This window comes from Callorhinus ursinus, unplaced genomic scaffold (genome assembly GCF_003265705.2).
Source record: "Callorhinus ursinus isolate GAN/ISIS: 27379988/994484 unplaced genomic scaffold, GSC_fseal_2.0 scaffold75, whole genome shotgun sequence".
Classification (NCBI taxonomy): Eukaryota; Metazoa; Chordata; class Mammalia; order Carnivora; family Otariidae; genus Callorhinus; species Callorhinus ursinus.
In genome coordinates this window covers 3,278,204-3,299,781 of record NW_027397137.1, presented here as the reverse complement: position 1 = coordinate 3,299,781, position 21,578 = coordinate 3,278,204, and the positions used below count along the sequence as shown (strand labels likewise).

General features: G+C 59.3%; 1 protein-coding gene across 4 annotated transcripts in view; it reads left to right on the top strand.

The window, feature by feature from the left end:
• Window positions 1–21,578, top strand: part of PRDM15 (PR/SET domain 15) — a 62,470-nt gene that overhangs the window by 33,607 nt on the left and 7,285 nt on the right. For all 4 annotated transcript variants that reach the window (XM_025863475.2, XM_025863474.2, XM_073887056.1 and 1 more), the window contains 14 exons: window positions 410–539; window positions 1,903–2,084; window positions 2,317–2,411; window positions 2,812–2,899; window positions 5,740–5,907; window positions 7,959–8,053; window positions 9,353–9,484; window positions 11,060–11,194; window positions 11,724–11,887; window positions 12,757–12,836; window positions 13,176–13,295; window positions 19,352–19,483; window positions 20,900–20,983; window positions 21,399–21,574. In XM_025863475.2, coding sequence (XP_025719260.2) covers window positions 410–539; window positions 1,903–2,084; window positions 2,317–2,411; window positions 2,812–2,899; window positions 5,740–5,907; window positions 7,959–8,053; window positions 9,353–9,484; window positions 11,060–11,194; window positions 11,724–11,887; window positions 12,757–12,836; window positions 13,176–13,295; window positions 19,352–19,483; window positions 20,900–20,983; window positions 21,399–21,574 — 1,781 coding nt within the window. The remainder of the gene's footprint in view (window positions 1–409; window positions 540–1,902; window positions 2,085–2,316; window positions 2,412–2,811; window positions 2,900–5,739; window positions 5,908–7,958; window positions 8,054–9,352; window positions 9,485–11,059; window positions 11,195–11,723; window positions 11,888–12,756; window positions 12,837–13,175; window positions 13,296–19,351; window positions 19,484–20,899; window positions 20,984–21,398; window positions 21,575–21,578) is intronic.

The following is a 21,578-nucleotide window of genomic DNA, read 5'->3' as shown; positions in this document are numbered from 1 at the left end:
TGAACATACTCACGATGGCTTGTCTGATTTTAAAGGTTAATATTTGTAAATCCCTGTCAGGACTAATTTAATAAGTGAAAAGGTCCCACTGTGTATCAAAATGTTTCGATTTTAGTTTGTAGGAAAAGGGACCGAAATAGTGTTTTAACTGCTGTGGTTTTAGAAAAGAATCACAAGTTATAACTTCAGCGTGGAGTTAGGAATAACTTTTTGCTTTCCTAAACAGGTTAACGTGTGGATTCCAAAATATCGCTAGTTTTTCTTTCTTCTTTCTTCCCGTGTGTATCTTGTGACCCGTGCCTACGACTTTGTCCCGGTCCTCCTCGGGCGTGTCCTCCTGGGTGGGTTGTGACCTGTCCCCTGCCCTGGCGATGGGGCTGACATGGCCCGGCCCGTCCCCTTCACACAGAGCCAGTGGCAGAGATCATTACCGAGGTCCCGCCGGACGAGCCCGTGGCTGCAGCGCCGGACGAGCGCATCATGGAGCTGGTTCTGGGGAAGCTGACCACCAGCACCGGTGACGCCGGTTCAGTGCCAAAGTGAGTCCCTGTCGCGGCCCTCGGGGCGCCGGTGCGGTCAGCACGCCACCCGGGCAGGAAGGCAGCTCCATCAGAGAGGCTGGCTCACTCCGGGTGCAGGGACATGGGTGAGCTCGGGCAGCAGCAGGTTTGCTCCGGAACTCAGGACCAGTCGTACATTGTCGGTGAAAATGGTTAAAAACAAATTTTTTTTTTTATTTTAGTGACACCTACATCACCTAAAATTTACCATCTTAACCACTTTTAAGTGCCCAGTCCTGCGGCATTAAGTCCTTGCACGTTGCTGTGCGACCCTCACCCCAGTCGATCTGTGGAGCATTTTCATCTTCCCAAACTGAAACTCTGTTCTCCTTAAATACTAACTTCTCCAACACCCCCCTTCTACCTCTGTCTCTGTGAAGATGGAGGTACCTTGTAGGCGGTCGCTTGTCTCTAGGGTCCTCGTATGAGTGCAGCCGCATGGTGTTTGTCCTTTTGTGACTGGCTGTCTCACTCAGCTGTCAGATTGACGCCCCCCCCCCCCCCGTGTGAAGGCCGGACGTTGTTCCATCATATGGATATACATAGACCCTATTTTGTTATCCATTCCTACATCAATGGACACTTGGGCTGCTTCCACCTGTTGGCTATTATGGCAATGCTGCTATTATAAAAGTGTTGTATTTGAATTTCTGTGACTTTAACACCTTGCTCTGTGTTTTTCTTTTCTTTTTTGCAAACACGGGAGGTATTTTGTATTACAGTGATCATTTTTGGGTACGTCTTTGCTCTGACCCTGAATAAGCTGGTGGTAATTTTGGGGGGCCTTTTTTGGAGTTCCTCCTATATTTCGCACAATGTGCCTGGTCCTGTTGTTCCTGGAACCCGTGCAGATACTGACAACGAGGACCAACATGTCATCAAAAACAGGGTCACATGGTTCTCTGTCTACCCTGTCTTCTTGCCCAGAAGATTTCTGTGGCTTACCATCGGAAATACCTTTCATAGGGAGAAGAAATTTCAAAAATCAGGGTCAGAGAAAGTATAAAGCAGAGTAGAGGCCAGGCCACGCAAGAAAAACTGCACAGCCAGGGTTATTTTCTGCACAGACTGAACCGCGAGCTTCCTGGCGGCCAGAGTGAAGATGCAGTCAGCCGTGTAGCCACACGGAAAACACGGATGCCATTGTACGTTCATGGTGTCTGTGCCGTCCAGATGCCCCAGAGGCGGGGGCGAGGCCCGAGTGCCTTCCCTCCTGTCTCGCATGGTGCTAGGAAGGTTTGGAAGGAGCTCTTTCCAAGATGATTATGACCTTGGACTTTTTCTCCAGTGCTGCGGTCTGCCCTGCCCCCGCCCCGTCTCACCATTCTGTCTGACCTGGCAGGTTCCCACATCATCAGAGCACCACCATTGCCCTCAAGAGGAGCCTAATTCTGTCGAGCCGGCACGGCGTCCGGAGGAAGCTCGTCAGACAGCTGGGGGAGCACAGACGGGTCTATCAGTGCGGTATCTGCAGCAAGATCTTCCAGAACAGCAGCAACCTGAGCAGGCATGTGCGCTCGCACGGTGAGTCCCTGCACGGCCGCCCACCACGTGGACGGGCCCGGGGGGCACTGTTGGCCGGGGCCCCCCGCCAGCGGTCCTGGGGCGGGGGGAGGCTGCCCCGGGGGTGGGGGTGGGGGAGAGGTTGCTGAGGGCCTCACACACACACCGGCCACAGACCCGCTTCCGAGGCAGCGTGCGCAGCCCCGGTCCATGCCCAGAGTCATGGACCGGCTGCTTATTGGTTGGCTCGTAGGCGACAAGCTATTTAAATGTGAGGAATGTGCCAAGTTGTTCAGCCGCAAGGAGAGTCTGAAGCAGCATGTCTCCTACAAGCACAGCAGGAACGAGGTGGGTGGGACCCGGCTTCGCGGGCTGGTGTGGGGCCGGTGTGCGGGCAGAGCGGGCGGGCGGGCGGGCGGGCGGCAGGCCAGGCTGCCGGGAGGGAAGGCGCAGTCGTGAGGGAGGAGGAGGAGGGGAGGGCGTGGGTGCGGGGGCAGGCGACGGGCTGCGGGGGAGGCTGCAGGGTCCCCTGGCCTGGCGTTTGCCCTGCGGTCCCTGAGTGGGGCATTCTTCCGGGGCACCTGGATGGCAAGAGTGAAAATGGGCTCATGTTCCTAAACCGCGTGGGAGAGGAGCAGACAGCGGTGTAGACCGTCTGCTCTTGGAAGATGCCAGAGCGCTGGTCAGGGGGCGCGCGCTGAGGTGGTGCACCCCCGCCGCTCCCGCACTAACGGTGCCCCGTCGCCAGGTGGACGGCGAGTACAGGTACCGGTGCGGCACTTGTGAGAAGACCTTCCGCATCGAGAGCGCCCTGGAATTCCACAACTGCAGGACAGGTGAGCGGACGCCGTGCCATGCGGGTTCTCCTGCGGCCACGTGCACACCGTGGCACGCTAGGACACACCAGCTCACGTCTGTCACCTCCCTCTATTCAACTGGCTTCTGAGCAGCTGTTCCTTATCCCAAAGGAGACACGGGTGGAAACTTCCCGTGTGGAGGGGAACGTGCCTTCTGCCGTCTCTTAGTCTTCCAGGGAAGCCGAAGCCGTGCCCCCCACAATCCGAGGCTGTCGCGAAGCGGGGGTGAGCAGGGGATGTGGGAGTGCTCTAGGACCACGGGAGAAGCACCTGCAGGAGGGGGTGACAGTTTAGGAGGAGCGCTCTGCTTCACTGATGGAAGGGCCCCCTTCACCGTCCGCCCTGCGTAGACCAGTTTTGTTCTGTCCACCAGATGGAACCTCGCTCACTCGTGTGCTTGCACAGGCCTGTGGCCGACGGGGCCTCCGTGGGCCCAGGCGAGCGTGTCAGGCTCTGTCTGGCCTAAGTCCCGCTCCCCCCAGCAGGGAGCAGATGCCATGGTGGGTGGGGGAGGGTCGGGGAATCCTAGCACGCCCAGAGAGGCTGGGCCCAGTGGCCGTGGGCTTGGAGACCTATACCAGGTTGGCCCTTGGTTCCGAACTCCTGTCCCGTTGAGCCGTCTGTGTTGGCTCTTGACCCCCGTCTCTCAGAGGCCCCTTAACCAGCATTCGCTAAGCCTCCACTGCCCGTCCCCACGGTGGCTAGCACCTCCTCCCCGGCATACGCTGGCTGCCTCTCTATGTTTGGGTCTGGGGGCTCCTGTCTGCTCCACGGCTTGTCTCTTCATGGCGCCTTGCTCCCATCGCAGGGCTGCTCCATGTGGCAGGGGAGTCTCGTTTCTCCTGAGCTCCCTGCTCTACAGCGTCCGTGGCCATGGCATGAAGTGGTGGCCTTGGAAGCTTCAGGTGAACTGGCGGGTGGGTGGGGTGCTGCACCCCCTACATTCCTAGCTCTGCGCCCCAAGAGCCCCCTCAAATCTGGGGGAGACCCCCCTCCCGGCTGTTTCCACTGGTGCAGGGTCTGTCTGCAGCGCTGGCTGTGTGTGTGGCCGCCTGCGGTTCTGCAGGAGCGCCCGGGGCCCTTGGCCGCTGGGGGAGGCCAACTCCACGAGTCCTCTTTTATCTCAGTTTCTCTGGACACAAATGAAGCAGAAAGTAATAAAAGAAGTCAGAGCAGCTACTTCTGCCCGTCAGCTTATGGTCCTGTTAAACCAGGCGTGTATTTTTTTTTTCATTACATAGAAATAAAACAGCCGCAGTGAATTAATTTCCAAGGTTAGAAGTTTCGGATGGAAAACAAAGAATAAACCCAGAAACTGAGGTCCTTTGTGTAATGTATCCTTTGCATCCTCTTATACTTTTCCACAGCATTCACGTTAAGGGAATGTGTCTTCCGTAGACCTTTAAACCAAGGATTTCTGCGACGCAGAGAGAAGCTTTTTGAGATGTGTAGACTGATGGGTTCTGCTCAAGCGTTTGCTCAGCGGGACCTGTCCCGGTAGCTCATCTAAGCGGTCCTTGTAGTGTCCTTGACCATCCAGGCAGAGCTAGAGACCAGCACCGGCTCATGCCCAAGCCCTCGAGCAAAGCATGGTCCGTCAGCCTCCCATGCAGCCCGGCTTCCCCAGAAACCCACCACCCCCTCTCCCGGTGTCCCTGCACCTCCACTGGGTCCCGAGTAACAGGCGTTTGCTGTTAGTTGCTGCATTTTATGGAAACATAAATGTAGACTTTGAGGGCAGGAGGATTGTTGGTGGCAGGTTACCATAGGGACCAGGCACCGGTCTGGCTTCCCGAGCTGGTGTCGTGCATGTGCCGCGACAGGGAAGGCCACCTGTGCTGTGGCAGGCTGGTCTGGGACAGCTGAGCCCTTGGGAGCGGGAGGAAATGGGTTCTCTGCCTGCACCACTGGCACTCGCGACAGAGAAGGCTGGAGCCCAAGGACGGCACTGCGCCTTCCACCGCTCTCAGGCCCCGGGACGCGGGCCACCTGCCCGGGAGGGAGGCTCACCTGGGTGCGTTAGTGCAGCCCAGGATTGGTGGGAGTGGGGTGTGCGTGCGAGAGTGTGGGGGTGGGAGTGTGGGGTGTGTGTGCGAGAGTGTGGGGTGTGTCAGTGTGGTTGTCAGAGTGGGGTGTGAGGGTGTGGGGGGTGTGAGTATGGGGTGTGTGTGAGAGTATGGGGTGTGTGTGCAAGACGGGTGTGAGTGTGGGGAGTATGAGGGTGTGGGGTATGTGTGGGGTGTGTGTGTGAGTGTGGGGTGTGAGGGTATGTGAGAGTGTGGGGTGTGTCAGAGTGTGGTTGTCAGAGTGGGGTGTGAGTGGGGGGTGTGAGGGTGCGGGGTACGTGTCTGTTACAGAGGGACCTGGAAGAAGACAGCTCTGCGAACGGTGGGAGAACCTGGGCATCTGTGCGTGTGGGCCGGGACAGGTGGCAGAGAAGGGACAGGTGGCAGGTGGGGACGGAGCCCAGGGCAGTGGGGGAAGGACACAGCTTCCTCTGAGACCAGGGGTCGGGGCTGCAGTCAGGTTGGGTGCAGGGTGAGGGCCCAGACCGGTGGTAGTTCGGGCAGGGGTAAGGCAGGGGAGCTGGCGTTTGCCTCCCTTGGCGAGGACCAGCTGGCTCAGCCCCGGCGTGCCGCACTGCGTGGTCCCGTGCTGCAGCGGTGCCCTTCCCGGGCCGTGCAGGCCCCTCCACCCCCGCAGCTCTGCTTCCCCCCTGCCCCCCGGGCCTCGCCACCGCTCCCACGGCCAGGATGCCGATCCTGTCTCCAGTGCCCTTTACCTAAAAGTCGCTGTGTGTCTGCTTGCTCTCCGGACAGATGACAAGACGTTCCAATGTGAGATGTGTTTCAGATTCTTCTCCACCAACAGTAACCTTTCCAAGCACAAGAAGAAGCACGGAGACAAGAAGTTTGCTTGTGAGGTCTGCAGCAAAATGTTCTACCGCAAGGACGTCATGCTCGACCACCAGAGGAGGCACCTGGAAGGTGAGCGCGGCCGCCTCGGTGCGAGCTCCCGGAGCGGGGGCCGCGGGGACGGCGGGCGGGGCTGGCGCAGGTGGTGGCATGGCCTCTCGGGGTGCAGTTTGGGGACGCCACCGCCCGACGGAGTTCGACTCGGGCACAGAGAGGTACCGGCAGGGCTTAACGGTGTCCTAGCGGGAGCACCTGGAAGCATCCCGAATGTTCCAGGGTGGGGAAGAGTTAAGAAAACCGGACTCTTTATAGGGTTGAAGGCTATGCAGACCTTAAAAGTGTTTTTCCTGAGTGTTTTACCATCTTGAGAAAATGCTTTTGATGTGACAGAAAGGGGAAGAAAACAGCATATGAAATTGGGTATGGGGTATACTTTCAGCCTCATGCAAGCAGCAGAATGTTCTGGGCAGATGCTGTGGGTGGGGCCGTAAGTAGTTTCTCCCTCATTCCTCATGCTCTCTGCGGGCCCCGGATGGCCCATGCCGTCCGTAGCAGGGGTGCTGGGGAGCTTCCCGTCCATGTGGGAGGAAGACAGGGGTCAGTGGGCTTAGCAGGGGGGTGGGATGAGGGTGCAGCACGATGGGGGCGTGGCCGTGCAGGGCCAACAGGAATCCCCGGTGGGAAGGCACCTGCGCCTCCTGTGTGTGCCGAGCGCCCCCGCCCGGACTTTCTTAAAGGAGCAGCTCAAACAGACCCTCTTTAAACGGGCATTTTCGTTGTGATCATCCTGATTATTCCTCCAAAAGCCCCTTCTCCCTTGCTGACCAGCCCTCAGTAAGTGGCACATACTGACCAGAGCACCTTTTTTTTATAAAAGTTTGAAAAGAATCATTGGATAAAGGATTACAAATGAAGCACAAGCTTGTTGAAAAAGAAAGCAGAGTTGCATGAAAAGTGTAACTGTGGCACCCACATGTGCATAAATACATATCATCAAGCCTTTTCCAAATAAGACAAGTCCTATCCTGTAGGAGCTTTGCACCCTACTTTTCTGCCCAGCTGCTGTTCACGTGGCTTCAGGAAATCTACCACTTTTTTTTCTCTGTGACCCATCGGGTGGTGCACTTGGGCCTCTCCAGCTACACCTGGTGTCCAGATGGCCCTGGGCAAGCCACTGTGCCTCAGTCTCCCCCCTTGGCTGGTGGATGGCCGAGCCAGCCCCTACTGGTAGAACCCCAAGCCCCATGTACCAGCTGCCGATGGTCCTGCCAGAATCAGTGTCTCCTGACGGGCAGGCACCTGGGCTGCATTTTACAACTCGATTTCACCACGTTTTACAGCCGACTCACAAGTCAGATCATTTTCTGCGGGAACAAACTGACGTGTCTCATGGTTTTCCCCTTTACGTTGGAGCACAGTCTCCACGACTGCTTCAGCTCTGGTGTGCTTTGTGCCACTGCGAGCTTTTGGAAAATGGTGTATTTTCATGTCCCGTTGGCTGGGCATTCTTAAGTCCGGCTCTGCATTCACTCCGTGAGGTGAGGGAATGTTCCAGAACGGGTCAGCTGTGTGGAAAGGGACTGAGAGTGAATTTATCTTTTATTGAAAGATTCCCTGCCTCATGCAAACTTCTAAAAATCCGATTTGATCCCAGTTATGAACAGTTAGGTCTTAAAACCAGGAGTTCATTGTCTCTTGGCTTTTCTCCCTGACCTGATTGACCGATTTAATTTACAAGGATGAGTACTGGTATCTTTTTAACAAAAAATGTCATCCCCAAGAATCCTACCTTTGCCTTGAGCCCGTGGATTGAATGAAACTCCCTTCTTCAGCATTAGCTCAGTGTAGCTCTCCAACACCGTAAAACCTCAAAGCCCCGCTGCCCTTGTATTTTCCAGGCTTCGGAGGCGCGGACTGTGTCCTTTCCCCGGGGGGGCACGCACGGCCGCTCTCTCCCTGGAGCCCGTAGGAGCAGAGGCTCGCACGGCCGCGTCCTGTGCTGGGGGCGCCGCTCACGCACGTATGGTGCTGCCCAGGCGGCCAGGCTGGCTGAGCGGCGGGTGCCCGGCGCACACCTGCCCCGGTGTACTCACTCTCTCGCTTGGGGGGGGCGGGCATTCCAGGAGTGCGGCGGGTCAAGAGAGAAGACCTGGACACCGGCGGTGAGAACCTGGTCCGCTATAAGAAGGAGCCCTCGGGATGCCCCGTGTGTGGCAAGGTAAGGCGCCGTGCTCCCTTCTGGAATCCGACCTGGGAGCCCCACCCTGCCCTGCCGGAACGCTCAGAGCTCCCCCCACGGAGCGTCAAGGGAGGGGGGGCCTCTTAGGGAGAAAACAGATGCTCGGGTCATCGGGAGCTCCAGTGTCCACTCGTGTCATGCCCCTCCCATGCTGTTGAGATGCGTCTCCCGTGAACGAGCTGAGAAGTGCTTTCTCCTCCACGGCTGGATTTCCCTTTGCCGCGATTTCCCCCCGAGCCCCACCCGGTGCTCACCGTCTTCTCCGTAGCACCCCTGACACGTGTCCTTGTGGTGGAGAACCAGAGTGCAGTGTGCCCAGGAGGTGAGGAGTCCCGGGCCTCCACCTTGTCCCATCAGGGCTGGTCCCTGCACTTCGGTGAGGGACAGCACTGACCCGCCCCCGGCCACAGGTGCTCTGGGGCTCTTGGCTACTTCCACTGACTTCTTGCCTTTAACCCTGTCTGCCTTGAGAAGACAGGGGTGCTGGCTGACACCTGCTGCCCCCGCCCCTCCCCAGGCCTGCCTCCCCTCCCTGGCCAGTCCTCTTCCCACCCAGCACCCCAGAGCCGTGGTCACAGGGTGGTTGGCCCCAAGTCCCCTGAAAATCTGGAAAAGAGAGGTCCCATAAAAACACTAGCCTCCCATTCCTCGTGAGTCCTCTCCCTTCATTCATCTCTCGTGTTCTCCTCGTGGAGCATGTGGGGTCGGGCAGGCTGGAGGAGACCTGCTCTCTGGGTTATGTGGCCTCGGGACTGGCCGTCCAGACGGACGCTGTCAGATCAGTGGGGCCCTGCAGGTGGTCTCTGTTGCTGTCTCGTCCCCGGAGCTCCGTGCCAGAGGGCGCAGGGCCCCAGCTTCCCAGCCCGACCCTAGCAGACGAGTATGGGGCCACGCATGAGCCTCCAGGCTCATTGCACTAGACCGGAAACAGGGAGATGGGGGAGTTGGCGTGAATTGTGTCTGAAACCCGGTGCCCAGACTAAGGGTGGCACTCTCCTTTGGTACTGACTCTCAGATCACGGCTATTTCTGTGATACACTGGCTTCTTGAAAGGCCCTGTCCTAGTGAAGTATTTAAGTGAGCAAATAAAATGGAGCCAGATCCCACTGGTAGTGGATGCGAGAGGACAGCTGCTTCTCTGGGATGACGTAGGCTCGTATTTAGATGATCGCTGGCTCACGTTCGCTCGTGACTCTGGCCCTGAGGCGGGCACCGGGCAGGCGTCCGGTGTTTCTCTGCCCGGTTATGGTTTGTCAGGTTCCGCCTCTCTGCCTGCAGGTGTTCTCCTGCAGAAGCAACATGAACAAGCACCTGCTGACCCATGGCGACAAGAAGTACACCTGCGAGATCTGCGGCCGCAAGTTCTTCCGTGTGGACGTGCTCAGGGACCACATCCACGTCCACTTCAAGGTGCCGCCCAGCGCCACCCTTGCCCAGGGAGCTCACGTGGAGGCGTGGCAGGCCCTCGTGGTCAGCACCCTAAAACACTTGTCCGCTTGGCCACATTGCGCCTCTTCCGATGGGCTCTCGTGACCCTCTGCCGCATCTCGGGTCCCAGCTGCGGGGCTCACATGACACTTCTTCCATTCCGGGTGCTTCCTGGTGAGGACAGTGAGGAGGTGGTGGGAGCGGGGTGGGTGGGCAGCGAGGATTCGGGGGTCATTGTTAAGGGCAGAAGGGCCGATCCAGGGAGCAAAGGAGGAAATCCTAGGCGATGCCAAGGCCAGATGAAGATGGTGAGCACGCGCCCTGGAGATGCCCGCCCACCCGCCCACGGCACGGTGTCTTTCCCTAGTAGTTCCAGCCCCGGGTGTGGGTTGGAGTTTTGCTGGGCAGGTGGGAATCAAAGTCGGGGGCGAGGCAGGAGTGTGGGAGGCCCCCCATCGCAGGGGCTGAGCCACGTGGACGAAGCTGGGGCGGGAGGAAGGGGCCAAGAGCATCCGGGAGCCTCAGCCAGGGTTGGAAGGACTTAGACCTCAGCCCGCCACCACTGGAGCCTCGGAAATGGGGGCCCGGAGACCTGCCACGGAAGGACGGTTTCCTGAGGATTAAATTAGACCCAGCAGAGGCAAAGGGCCTGGCCGGTGTGAGCGGCGCAGCGGCATGGCACCCGTCAGGTGCTGGTCCTCGGGCAGCCTTCCTCCAGGGGGCACTGCTGTTTTTCTGCTAATGGAAAACGGAAGGGCACGCGAGTAAGAAACGGAACAGTAGGCCCTTGTGAAAACCTCCTCTCTGCTCCAGGAGGGTTAGGGGAGACAGGATAGTGAACTTTCCAAAGGACACCTGTCCACCCTCCTCAGAATCCTAAGTTTTGTTTAAGAAGGAAGCTTGGCCAGCTGTGGTGCACCACCCTGGCGGCCTTCGCTGGGGAATGGGCAGCAGCAAGGAGGGTGGGCCACAGGTCCGCTGCAGCCGTCGCGGGGAGCAGCTAAGACGGGAAGCCAAATCCCCCACAGGCAAGGCCGCCTCTGCTCCGCACCTGACCACGGACCCACCGCAGGGCCCCCTCTCAGCTGCTCACCTGGGGCTTCTCTAGCCCATGACGTGACTAGTCAAGTGTTTCTCGTGGTCTTTTTCAGGGAAGTAAAGCGGAACTTTAGGGCGATCCTTGCCAGGCTACATGGAAAGAGGCCTTAGAAACGACCAATCCCATCCCAGGGGCCAAGACGCCACCATCGCGGTCGGGGACACTAGTGTTCCCAAGTCCAGGCAGCCCCAGGCCAGGCTGCATCCCAGGGATGCAGGGCAGAGGCTTGGTCGGCTTGGCTGCCCCGGGCCGGGCAGAACTGTCTGAATGCAGGCAGGAGCCTGGTGGGCTTCCCGCCGGGATGTGGGGTGCACGCAGGGGCCCGGGGAGCCCCAGGGGAGGCAGCAAGCAGGACCCGGGTGGGACTTCCGTGCCATCTGCCTTCTCCGCGTGGGGCAGTCCCGTTAACTGCTGGGGCACGACTAACCCGTCAACGCCACGGCCTCCCTGTGCTGCAGGACATCGCGCTGATGGACGACCACCAGAGGGAGGAGTTTATCGGCAAGATCGGCATCTCCTCGGAAGAGAACGACGACAACTCAGATACGAGCGCGGACTCGGAGCCTCACAAATACAGCTGCAAACGGTGCCAGGTACTCGCCCCCTGCTCCGCGCCCCGCTGTCGTCCCGCAGACAGAGGCCTGGGGGCGGCTCCGCAGGGGTGGCGGGGCTGGTTCTCTTCGCCCGACCGCGGTGTCAGATGGGGGGCTGGCCTGCACGCGGCCAAGTGGCCGACCCGGCCGGGGCACCCGCGCTGCATGTTTGCAGCGGCTGGCCGGGTGAGCGCTGCTCCCTGCATGAGGCTTCACTGCTCGGGACGAGGGAGCTTGCTTCGTGCGGGTTCCGTGTTGTGCGTGAGCGCTGGCAGCCATGCGCCCATCGGGGCCGGCGGGCGGGGGTGAGAGAGCGGAGGTCGGGGGGGCGGGCAGCGGGAGGGGCCCAGGTGCGGGCTGGTCTGGAGGGCAGGTCGGCTGGCGTCCACCTCCTGCACCCCACCCCCCACTCTGCACTTTCGAGGCGTCCCTTTCTGTCCGGCCGGGGCACCTCAGTGCGTCGTGGGGCCGTCCCGCGCTGGACGGCGGGAGGCCAGGTGCCGGGTGTGAACGGTGTGCCCGTTGGCAGCTCACCTTCGGCCGGGGCAAGGAGTACCTGAAGCACATCATGGAGGTGCACAAGGAGAAGGGCTACGGCTGTAGCATCTGCAACCGGCGCTTCGCCCTGAAGGCCACCTACCACGCGCACATGGTCATCCACCGCGAGAACCTGCCAGATCCCAATGTGCAGAAGTGAGGAGGTCCCCCGGGGCTGGGGGCTCCGGGGTCGGGCCTGATGCCACGGGGGGCGCGTTCCCTGTGGGGAGGCAGGCGCTCTGACAGCTGAGTCCATCTCCTCGGGGAGCCCTGCGGCCGGGTCTAGAGGGAAGCACACTCCCCTTGTTCGTGCTGTCCGTCATCGGTCCCGTCTCCCTCACCCTCCTGGCCTCACAGCACACGGGTCGGCCACATCACAGAGTAACAGTGGGATTCTCGGTCTGCCTGCAGAACCACCAGAAAGCCCTTTGCCCCACCGCAGTTAGGCTCCAGGGGTGCCAGCCCCGCATCTGCTGTAGCCCGCAGTCGGTGCTGGGTTCAAGAGCAGTGAGGGGGCCGTCCCCGGTAGAGGCTGGCGGAGCGGCTCAGGCTGCCTGACACAGGGCCACTGGGCAGCCCCGACAGTGAAGTGTACTGTCTCAGTTCCGGAGGCCGGGGCCCCTAGGTCGAGGGGTCGGCGGGGCTGGTTCCTTCTGGAGGGAGCAGCTGTTGTGGGCCTCCCTTCTGGGTGGGTAGACACGGCCTTCCCCGTGTCATGGGCTTCCACCTGTGCACGTCCGTGTCCTGATTTCTCCTCCTCATAAGGACACCCGTCGTACTACCCTACCCACCCGACGACCTCGTGTCTCTCCTAACGACCTCTGTAAAGACCCTGTTTCCAAATGCGGTCAGAGCGTCAGGACTGTGGCCTGTGGACTTAGAGGGGCACAGTTCAGCCCTCTTGGAAGTCAAAACTCTCGTGTGCCCACCTAGCCACTCTCTTGCCTCCGCTTTGAGGAGGAAAGGCTTGGGGTGCACGTACCCTGTTGCGGCCAGGCCTGCCTGAGGCTCCCGTCCGCTCGCAGGTACATCCACCCGTGCGAGATCTGCGGCCGCATCTTCAACAGCATCGGGAACTTGGAGCGGCACAAGCTCATCCACACAGGTAGCACCCTGCCACGGGGACCGGGATGGGACCGGGGTGTCCCCATGCTCCCTGCAGGCTTCGGCAGTCACACGCACCTCCTCCATGCCTTTCTCTGGCTTCTCTCGTCCTTGGGCCCTTGCCACTGCTTCCGTCCCCAGCACGGCCCCCTGCCCCATGGCCCTGGGTCCTGGGGATCTTCCCACTGCCGAGAAGCCGACAGTAAGCTCCCATGGAGGCCAAGGGCGCACCGGCTGCAGCGTGCTGTGCACCTGCCACCACGCTTCTCCATCACTGCTCTTGTGCTGGGACCGCCGACGTGGACCTGCGGGTTGACATTCTGATGCACTTGTTGTTCAGGTGTGAAGAGCCACGCCTGCGAGCAGTGTGGGAAATCCTTCGCCCGGAAGGACATGCTGAAGGAGCACATGCGCGTGCACGACAACATCCGGGAGTACCTGTGTGCCGAGTGCGGGAAAGGTACGGGGGCGCAGGGCCGGGTGGGCACACGGCGGATGCAGGAAAGGTACGGGCTTCGCGGCCCAGTGGGCACAGGGCCAGGCAGGCGCGGGAGAGGTACAGGGCCACAGAGCCAGGCGGGCGTGGGGTGGGGCGGGCACAGGCAAGGTATGGGGGTGCGCGGCCCGTTGGGCACGGGGCTGGGTGGGCACAGGCCGCGGAGGCGCGGGCTATCACCTGCAGGCACAAAGCTGGACGGGCGCAGGGCTGGGTGGGCGCAGGAAAGGTATGGGGGCACAGGGTTGCGCGGGCGTGGGGCAGGCACGGGAAAGGTATGGGGGCACAGGGCTGCATGGAGCGGGCGCGGGAAAGGTATGGGGGCAGAGGGTTGCGCGGGCGTGGTGCGGGCGCAGGAAAGGTATGGGGGCAGAGGGTTGCGCGGGCGTGGGGCGGGCGCGGGAAAGCTATGGGGGCACAGGGCTGGGTGGGCGTGGGGCGGGCGCGGGAAAGGTATGGGGGCACGTGGCCCGTTGGGCACGGGGCTGGGCAGGCATGGGGCTGTGCGAATGCGGGAAAGGTACGGGGGCGCCGGGCCAGACGGGCATGATCTGTCACCTGTGGGCACAGCGGACACCTGGGAGCTGGGGAGCGCCTGCCAGGCCGCTGGGGGGAGCCCAGACTTGACTCACTTGTGTCACAGAGAAACAAGATGCAAGGGCAGCATTTAAATGAGAGGTTAGGGAGAAAATAGGGTGGTCCGCAAGGCAGAGGACATGATGAGTTCAAGGCACAAATAAATCGTTTTTAAAATGGGGAAGCAGCCCAGCCAAGGGTTGTCTGCAGCACCAAATAATTCTAAGAACTGCTGTGTGTTCTGCGCACATAATGCAGAATCCCCGGCTCTTACTGCCTGCTGACTGGAACCAGGTACACATTAAACAGCGATTTATTGCGACCAGGGATGACTGTGGCCTTCATGGTAATCGGGTGAAATTAGTTGAATAATAATAAACTTCTTAACAAAATATCTCACATCTGTAAGTAAAATGAGGAAAAAAAATCATCTCAGTGGTAAATTTTTAACCCATTTCTGTTTAAACAAAACGAAACTGTGTAGAAGAGGGGGAGCACAGAGCTTCTCAGGCTGTTACCAGCACCATCTATGGCGAGGGCAGCAGGACCGTCCCCGTGCAGACACGGGGCACATCAGGGCTGTCGGCTTTGCGGTTAGATCTTTTTAAAAATTGTATATTTTTGTGAAGTCTTTCTTTTTCCTTTACTTGGTTTTTTAAATTAAACAAAAAAAGAGTGAAGAGAACACCAGTGTCTCATCGTGCCACTCGTTGGATAACCCGTTAGCATGTGTAAAATAAGATGACATGTAAAAGCCTGGAAGAGTGACCCACAAGGAAAGCAAAACATGACCCTTTCCCCTCCCCCGCCCTCGACCCTCGTCTGCCTCCCCAGAGGTGACAGTTTCTTGTCCGTCCCCCAGAGTCTCTTTGTGCAAGGACAGTGTGCAGACTTCTTCACTGGAAAAGTAATGCAGGCACCTAACCAAAAACAAATCTTTTTTTCTCACGGTAACGCAAGGTGGCACGCAAGGTAGAGTTGTCGTTTCCGCCTCAGACCTGTTACACTCTTCAAAAGAGCCACTAGTCACCATTCTGTAGGAACATTCTAGAGGTCTCTGTGCTTGTCTTAGTGATGCCCTGGCTCTCCCAGCCCCTTCCCCACTTGTAGGAGGGAGTGGTGTTGAGCAGCACAGAGATGGGGAGGGTCAGAGGTAGACCTGGTAGGGATGACCCCCCCCCGGGGGGGGTCAGACAGAAGCCATATCTGGGTTCCCTGGCAGGGCAGGGGCAGCTGCCCAGGGTGGGCACTGAAGTCAGAACCACGTCTTACAATGTTGTGTACCTGGTCATATTAGAAGTGTGTTTAATATTTAGCTTCGTGATTTTTTCCATGAATTCTGAATTGTTTCATAAATGCTGGTGTTAGTACTTGGGCTAACACGTTATTTCATACACACTAAATTATTGGTGTAGTCATTTTGCTTTCAGATTATAGTCATTACCACGTACAAGCAAATGCTTGTGTTTATCTGGGGTTTTTTTTCCCCCCGCACTTTGCTTTTTATTTACTTGGAAATTCATCTTAGAGAGTTTTCACGTCAGAATAGGTAAAATTGCCTTAATTTAGCTCTCAAAACCGTGATAGGGTTCTATCTTGCAGATTCTTGTAACCAGACCCTTTTACTTCTATATCGAGGGTTTTTTTTGCATGTGGTCTTTTCATTACAAGCAATGTTGCAGGAAACCCTCTCGCGTACTGTTACTTCACATTTTTTCCTAGACGTCCTAGGACTGACTGGGATTTACTCAGGGGCGAAACTGCTCGGAGTGACGTGAGTCCCAGCCCCGGCAGCAGTTTCGGTGAGGAACAGGATGGGGCAGGATACCCAGGAAAATACCTTGTTCGGAATCAGTCGGCCTGCCGTGAAGTACCTGGGACAGGCCCTGGGGAGGCAGTGTGTGGCCTGCATGAGGAAAGCCTCTGTGCATTTAAAGATGTAAAGAGGGCCGGCCCCGGTCCAGGCTTGGGAATTCTAGCCATTAAAAAAACTAGCTGCTGGTCCAGAGTAAGTTGTAAATGTGATGCAGAGTGAATCCAAGTCCCAACAGAGAGAGGCTTAAAATTTCCACCGTGTGGCAGTCATATGTATTTTACAGCTGTTCGCAGATCTTTCTTTAAAATGGAAAGAGAAGCATAGTTTGTCACCAACACAGGCTGCGATGGGGGGGGCCCAGAATGGGGAGGTGAACTTTGTTGCGTCTTTCCTTCTGTGTATTTTCTTTTTATGACCATGCATCATTTTGTGACATAGAATCCATTTTTTAGATGCCTGTGGGAGAGAGGTGCGGGTATGGAACAAGACAACAGGGACTGGTTCCCTTCCATGCATCTCCTCTGCCATGGTCCCACCGGGGCCAGAGCCAAGATGCCACTGTGCCCGGCACAGCCTGGGGGCCGCCGGTGCTGGTGAAGGGAAGAAGGCAGGCCGACTCGTGGACTTCGGGTGGGAGTGCGCATTGGTACAGTTGGGGTGGGCTGTTGGCGCTGTTAGCTGCAGTTAGAAATGTAGCTTATTTCTGGTACAAAGATCTGTTTGCAGCTTAAACATAACGTAGCCCTGTTTGTGACAGAGAACAGCGTGAAACACTGAGGACTCTTTCCGTTGGCCTCAGGGCCCTTGCACTGGCTCTTCCCTCCACCAGGAATGCTGTTTTCCCAAGTAGCTCTCGGCCCCTCCCACACTCCTTCTGGATGCGTCCTCTGAGGGGACCCCCGTCCATCCCACAGGATGAGCCAGCTTCTGGGCCACTTCCAGTCCTTCCATTCCTGTCCCTGCTTTATCCTGCTTTTCTTCATCCCTTGCCACGTGGCGCTTGGCCTTTGTTTGGCCCCCTCCCTGTGTAGCTTGGTGCACAGCCCAGCCTCTGGCACCGGGAGCAGACGGGTCCCGTGGCAGGCACTGGCGTGGCGGGTGTCTGTTAATGGACAGACACCAGCTGGGAGTGGTGCTTCGTGCTGAGAGCAGCCTGGTGGTAGGTTTGTACCAGCCGGGCCAGATGTTGAGGCGAGTATCAAATGGCAGCACAGACAGAGGGGACTGCACTGGGGAGGGGCCATTCTGCGTGACCGAACACGCTCAGCAGTGTCCCAGCGTGCCCATGTGACCTGGCAGGGCTGCTGAGCGCTATCCTCGGGGCTAACCTCTGGTCACTGGTAGGTTTTTCACTGAGTGTGTGGGAATTTTTTGATCAAAAAGTTAAAAATAATTTTTTAAGGGGAAAACACTCTTCTGAAGTCAGCACTGGGCCCACCCATGCCTTCCCATCCTGTAGTCTTGGAAGCCTTTTCTGGTGGATGGTCACTTCAGAGACTTCTCCTTCTGCTGGCTCAGGCAGGGCTGTTCTCATGGCTTCTCACAGCATAGCCAGGCCCAGGATTTCATGCAGCCCTGGGGTTCACGCAGGCCTAGTTCAGCCAGGCCTGGGGTTCATCATGCAGCTCTGGGGTTCATGGAGGCCTAGTTCAGCCAGGCCTGGGGTTCATGCAGGCCCAGTTCAGCCAGGCCTGGGGTTCATGCAAGCTTAGTTCAGCCAGGTCTGGGTTCCTGCAGGCTTGGGGTTGAGCCAGGCCCAGGTTCATGCAGGCCTGGGGATCAAGTAGGCCTGTTTCAACCAGGCCCAGGGTTCCTGCAGGCCCGGTTCAGCCAGGCCTGGGGTTCATGCAGGCTCAGGCTTCCTGCAGGCCTAGTTCAGCCAGGCCTGGGGTTCATGCAGGCTCAGGGCTCCTGCAGGCCTGAGTTCGGCCAGGTCTGGGTTTAGTAGGGGCCAGAGCTGGCTGAGACCCTCTTCCACATTCACCAGGATGAGGAGTTTTCCAGGTAACCTGGTGGGGACTCTGTTCAGCACTACAGTTCTTTGGCTGTTGTTACCGAGGGCAGTACTAGCCGTGGTCTGTGTCTGCCCCAGTCTGGAGCCCCTCCAGGAGGTCACTTTCTGTGTGGTTCTGAGTTAGCTGTCCACTGTCTCTTGGCTGGTTCAGTTTGTGGCCTGCAGGATGGGACGCATTCTGCTTTGTGTGTGTGAGCCACTGCCCACTTGCTCTGCAGTGCCCCTTGCCCACCCTGCAACCCCGTTAGCCCTTCCCACACAGCATTGCCCACCTAGTGGACACCCTGTACCGCTACCCCTCCCCCGCTGACCCCTGCCCCGTACCAGGACCCCCCACTGCTGACCGCTGCCCCGTATGGGGACCCCCGCCGCTGACTCACACTCTGTACAGGGACCCCCCCCCTCCTGCTCCGCTGACCCCTGCCCTGTACTGGGACCCCCACCGCTGACTCACACTCTGTACTGGGACCCCCCCCCCACCGCTGACCCCCGCCCTGTACCGGGACCCCTTTCACTGACCCCCGCCCTGTACCAGGGTCGTCCCTTCTCCACTGGCCCAAGTTAGTGAGGTTGTAGTTTATCTCACGTCCTTTAGCAAAGGTACGTTTCCTTAAAGGCGGATTGGAGGTCCACGCCTGCGCCACGCAGCACCCAGCATCCGGAGGACTTACTCCTCATCTCAGTGTGCACGCCGTCGGGAGCCCCAGCAGCTCAGGCAGGCTGGCCCCCTCTCAGCAGATGACTCGGCTGTGTCACAGTGGTCACATCTGCCCCTCGATCCGAGCACTGACCCTCAGGTCTGGGCAGGCCCCTGACAAGGTGAGCTGTCTAGACATGGACAGTAAACCCCTAAGGGCCTCTGAGGGCATAAGTGCCCATCTTGCCACTGGTGGAGGGGGCTCTCTAGGAGATTCACCCCCACGCCCTGACCCCCGTTCTCTTGTTCTGCACCCACCAAGACCTGTGCCTGCCCGAGCGTCCAGGTCACGGCCCCTGTGGGGGGTTGAGGCACCGGTTGGGGGGCATGTGGGTACTGTGGGGGAGTGTCCTGGCCCAGGGTGGGGGATCAGGCACTGTTGCAGGTCTGGGTCATGGGCACTTTGGGGGTATTAAGGTGTAGGCACTGTGAGGGGTCCTAGGTGCAGGCACTGTGGAGGGTCCAGAATGCAGGCACTGTGAGGGGTCCTGGATGCAGGTACTGTGGTGGGTTTCCTTGGGTACAGGCACCATGGGGGTCCTGGATGCAGGTATTGTGGGCGTATTGGGGTGCAGGCACTGTGGAGGGTCCTGGATGCAGGCACTTTGAAGGGTCCTGGGTGCAGGTGCCATTGGGGTATTGGGGTGCAGGCACTTAAGAGGGTCCTGGATGCAGGACCTATTGGGGTACGGGTACCGTGGAGTATTGGGGTACAGACACCATGGAGGTGTGTGGGGTGCTGGCACTGTGGGGTATTGGGGTGTGGGCACTCTGGGGGTGTGCGGGGCACGGGCACCGCGGGGGTGTGCGGGGCAGGGGCACCGCGGGGGTGTGCGAGGCGAAGGCACTGCGGGGGTGTGCGGGGTGTGGCACATGTGGCCCAGGGCGGCGGGCTGGCTCACGTGCGTCGTCGGCAGGCATGAAGACCAAGCACGCGCTGCGTCACCACATGAAGCTACACAAGGGCATCAAAGAGTACGAGTGCAAGGAGTGCCACCGCAAGTTCGCGCAGAAGGTCAACATGCTCAAGCACTACAAGCGGCACACGGGTGAGTCCGTGGCACAGGAAGCCGGGAAACAGGAGGGGAGAGAGAGCTGCCTGTGGCTTCCCGCTTCCTGTCGCTTGGTTCTCGGGAGCCGCCTCTGTCAGAGACTGTCCCCTCCCTGCGAGCACCCATCCCCGTGTCGCCGCCCACGCACGCAGGAGCCCAGGTCCCCGCTCGGCTTGCCACTGAGGCGTTTGCTGAGCTCCCCCAGGTCTGCGGGGTCCGTGCCTTGCACCCAGCCACGTGCCCGAGCGTGTGCCCATGAACTGATCACCGAGGGGCCAGCTGTCCATCACGGCTTTGTCTGGGGTGGGAGACGCTGGAACGTCTTACGTGTCTGTGTGTCCATGAAAAACAACAGTGCACCCGCTAAAAGTGATGATGTGTATTGATTTACATAGAGGTTTGTGATGCAGCAGGGAGAAAACAGCCTCTATAGCAACAACTCTGAGCTCTTTTCTCATAAAAGACGTGCGTGTGGATAAACGTGTGAGAGCGAGAACCAGGGGACGCGGGAACTGAGGGAAGGTTGCCCCCGCTGACCGGCTCTGTCTGTGTGGAACTTCTTTCCCGTGGTTCCCCGTGTCCCCTCCCGTAACTGGGTTTTGAGAGCTGCACCATCTGGTCCAGCTTCCCTGCGCACCCACCTCCCTCGCTGTCGCCCCCCCATGCCCTCCGCGTGCCGGTGCCCCGTCACTGGGCAACCACGGGTGTCCTCTTCCTGGGGAAGCTCTTCCGAGACTCATGCCGCCTTTTCTGGGAAGCATCCTCACTCCCTGGGCCTGGGTCCTGAGCCGCCTCCCGTCCCACTCTGCACTCCACAGCCACACAGGCCGCTGGGGTGTGGTCACCTCTGTCCCTGCCTGTCCCTCCGCAAGCCACGGTGAGCCCAGGGCCCCACGCACATGGGGCTCCACACACGCTCCCAGGACCGAGCGCCGTGGGCCTCCAAAGTCACTGTCCTCGTTTCCATTTCTGGGGAAACCCTTGTTTACGAGGCATGCTGAGGGTCCTCTTCTTGTCTGTAAGGGGGTGGTGGGGGTCCCACCTGCTGGCTCCATGCGTGCTTGCCAGGCCGTAGGCGAGTGGGATGACCCGCCCCCCCAGCCCCGAGAGACAGGTGAGCTCTCGGGTCTGGGGCGAAACCAGTAGAGCCCTGGGCAGCTGCAGAAATGCAGGTGCCGAGCGAAACTGAGCACATCGGTTCTGCCCGTGCGGAGTGCACGGAGGGCCCGGGGCCCGTGGCCTCGCCAGTCCCACCGAGGGAGGCGCTCGCCAAGCCGCCCGATGCTCCGGTTGAGTGTGGGAGCCAACGCTTGCTCTCTGGGGTCCCCTGGCCAGTCCCTTCCCCGTGGCCTCTGCACACACGGAGACCCTCGGCCGGGGGAGCCCCTGAGGTCAGCGCACCCTCTCCTGCAGGGATTAAAGATTTCATGTGCGAGCTGTGCGGGAAGACCTTCAGCGAGAGGAACACAATGGAGACCCACAAGCTCATCCACACAGGTAAGTGGCGCGGCGGGCAAGGCGCTTGGCCCCTCTCCGCAGTCCCTGGCGCGGCACCATGCGTGTGCAGGGCTGGGACAGCTGTCCATCTGCTCCACAGTGCAGGCTTTTTCAGGGCATTTGGTCTGTCCTGCCTCCACGGGTGGCCCCTTGCCCCTTAAGAATCAGCCCACCAGGACTTTCAAACGTCCACTCCCGAGTTTCCAACTGCTGGAGCAGCGTCAGGCTCTGTGAGGGAGAAGGCCGCCATCCTGCTCACTCGGCCTGTGCCGCTTGCCCCCAACCCCGCCTGACCGGGCAGACGACCCTCGCAGTGCGGCCCGAGGGCGAAGCTCGCGCTCGCCCGTCCTGGGGGCCATGGGGTGGCCCTGCTCGTGACCGGTGCTTGTCTCTTCCTCCCCGTGTGTGCGGGAAGTGGGCAAGCAGTGGACCTGCTCCGTGTGCGACAAGAAGTACGTCACCGAGTACATGCTGCAGAAGCACGTGCAGCTCACCCATGACAAGGTGGAAGCGCAGAGCTGTCAGCTGTGTGGGACCAAGGTGTCCACCAGGGCCTCCATGAGCAGACACATACGGCGCAAGCACCCGGAGGTGA